Here is a 2,500-nt window from a genome sequence, read left to right as displayed (position 1 = left end):
CTAAACCCTAAACCCTAAACCCTAAACCCTCGCGGACAGGCGTTTCCGGGGGAATTTTGAAGCGAATGAACTCGAGCTGCTGGCGCTCTTGGGGCGAAAAAGCTTCGTAAATTTCGTTTTGGTTTTTTGTCCAACTTCTGAAAAGCGGCTGCGGAGTGTCTGCTGCTGGGCGGCCCCAAGGAGCAGCAGATCTGCAAATTCTGTTCAACACTTTTTCCGAATTCAAAGTTGCTGCTGACCAAAAACCCGCCGTCAGTTCGTACACTGCAAACCCCACAACACCCCACAACGACTGCTGTCTGTACACCCCAAAAAACCCACTTTCAGCTCCCTGTACACCCCAAAAAACCCTCTTTCAGCTGTCTGTACACCCCAAATACACCCCACACTTTCAGCTGTCTGTACACCCCAAATACACCCCACACTTTCAGCTGTCTGTACACCCCAAATACACCCCACACTTTCAGCTGTCTGTACACCCCAAAAAACCCCACTTTCCGGTGTCTGTACACCCCAAATACACCCCACACTTTCAGCTGTCCGTACACCCCACATACGCCCCACACGACGCCAGCTGTCTGTACACCCCAAAAACCCCACACTTTCAGCTGTCCGTACACCTCAAAAACCCGCACTTTTAGCTGTCTGTACACCTCAAAAACCCGCACTTTCAGCTGTCTGTACACCTCAAAAACCCCCCACTTTCAGCTGTCTGTACACCCCAAATACACCCCACACTGCTCCGGTGTCTGTACACTCCAAATACACCCCACAGTTTCCGGTGTCTGTACACCCCGAAAGCATCCCACTGCTGGCCTCCAGCTCTCCAAACCCTAAACCCTAAACCCTAAACCCTAAACCCTAAACCCTAAACCCCACCGTCGTGGTCGTCTTCCGCGTACTCCGCACTTCGCAAACCCTCGGGAAAGGGTTTCTTTTTCTTCCTGACCATTTCGTGGCACTTTCCCTGTTTTGTCTAATCACAAAAGCCCCAAAGTTAATTTTTTACTTTAATTAATTAACCAATTATCTAATTAATTAATTGTTTTGCATGCATGCATGCAGGCTGCGGGGCGCTGGGGTGTACGTACACCCGGGCGCTGGGGTGTACGTACACCCGGGCGCTGGGGTGTACGTACACCCCAAAGGCATGCATGCGACTGCTGCGTTTGGCTGCATTGAAGTGGAAATTTAATTTTTATAATTAAATAATTTTATTTTATTTTTTTAATTCATAAAACCCACCAAAATGCGAATCTCCTCCAGCTTCTCACAACCCACAGGCCACACGGCCAAGTTGGCTATGCACCCTGCACCCGCAAACCCTAAACCCTAAACCCTAAACCCTAAACCCTAAACCCTAAACCCTAAACCCTAAACCCTGGCTGCCGGAGCCGCGGGCGCTGCGGGTCCTGCTAACTGCGGCTCTCCCTTCGCACGCTTCGGGAGCCCTGGCGCGCCCCCCCAACCCCAAACCCCAAACCCCAAACCCCAAACCCTAAACCCTAAACCCTAAACCCTAAACCCTAACTCGCCTGGGGCCTGGTAAGTGGCCGGCGCAGCCAGCAGCAGCAACTCCGGCTGCATCTTTTCCGCAAGTTTAAAAGCAATTCGAATGTTGCGGCTGATGAGTCCGTCGGAGGTAGCGGGGGCAGCAGTGAGCGAGACGGGCAGCGAGCCTGCGGCAAAACCCTAAATTAGGGTTTAGGGTTTAGGGTTTGGGGCTTGGGGCTTGGGGTTCAAACGTGCAAACGCGACAGAAAACAGAGATTTAAATAAAGCCGGACTTCACCGCACAGCGCTGGTGGCTGCGCCCCTAAAACCTCGGCCCTAAACCCTAAACCCTAAACCCTAAACCCTAAACCCTCCGGCTGCAAACCCTCGCTGACCCACCGTATTCTTCCCTTCTTGGATGTTTATCATCATGAGTTTCCACCAAGTACATGGCGCACCTCACAGCTCCATAATCATAGTTCTTCTTTGCCTCAGCAGCAGCAGCAGCAGCAGCAGCAGCAGCAGCAGCAGCAGCACCAAGCCGCCTCTCGCTTCCTTGCGGCCGCAGCCACGGGGTAAACCACGACCACCAGGGGGCCCCTCTATTCTTCGCCACGGGGCCTGGGGGCCCCCCTGGGGGCCCCCCTAGGGGCCCCCCTGGGGGCCCCCCTAGGGGCCCCCCTGGGGGCCCCCCTGGGGGCCCCCCCGGGGGCCCCGCACCTAGGGGGCCCCCCAGAAGGCCCGCCAGGGGGCCCCCCAGGAGGCCCCCCAGGGGGCGCGCGAGGGGGGCCCCCAGAGGGGCCCCCAGGGGGGCCCCCAGGGGGGCCCCCAGGGGGGCCCCCGGGGGGCCCCTGGGGGGCCCCCTGCAGTAGCTAATAGGGTTTGGAGAGTTCTGGAAGCCCGCGGAATAAGCCCAATCTTCTAAACCCCCATTTACAGGATAAACCAAATCTGAGATGGGGCCCTCGGGGTAATAAGGGTACTGGAGGGGGGGGGGGGGCCCCCC

The 2,500-nt window shown here is 56.4% G+C and overlaps 1 protein-coding gene across 1 annotated transcript in view; it reads right to left on the bottom strand.

The window, feature by feature from the left end:
* The window catches only part of ENH_00073700 (zinc carboxypeptidase, putative), a gene marked incomplete at both ends in the record, with an annotated part of 9,430 nt that overhangs the window by 4,050 nt on the left and 2,880 nt on the right, over positions 1-2,500 (bottom strand). Inside the window, 5 exons of the mRNA XM_013577596.1 lie at positions 390-578; positions 703-833; positions 1,282-1,310; positions 1,532-1,679; positions 1,894-2,045. Of these exons, the coding sequence (XP_013433050.1) occupies positions 390-578; positions 703-833; positions 1,282-1,310; positions 1,532-1,679; positions 1,894-2,045 (649 nt within the window). The remainder of the gene's footprint in view (positions 1-389; positions 579-702; positions 834-1,281; positions 1,311-1,531; positions 1,680-1,893; positions 2,046-2,500) is intronic.

Source organism: Eimeria necatrix, genomic scaffold (assembly GCF_000499385.1).
Source record: "Eimeria necatrix Houghton genomic scaffold, Enh_scaff73, whole genome shotgun sequence".
Lineage (NCBI taxonomy): Eukaryota > Apicomplexa > Conoidasida > Eucoccidiorida > Eimeriidae > Eimeria > Eimeria necatrix.
This window is presented reverse-complemented; position numbering and strand designations above follow the sequence as displayed.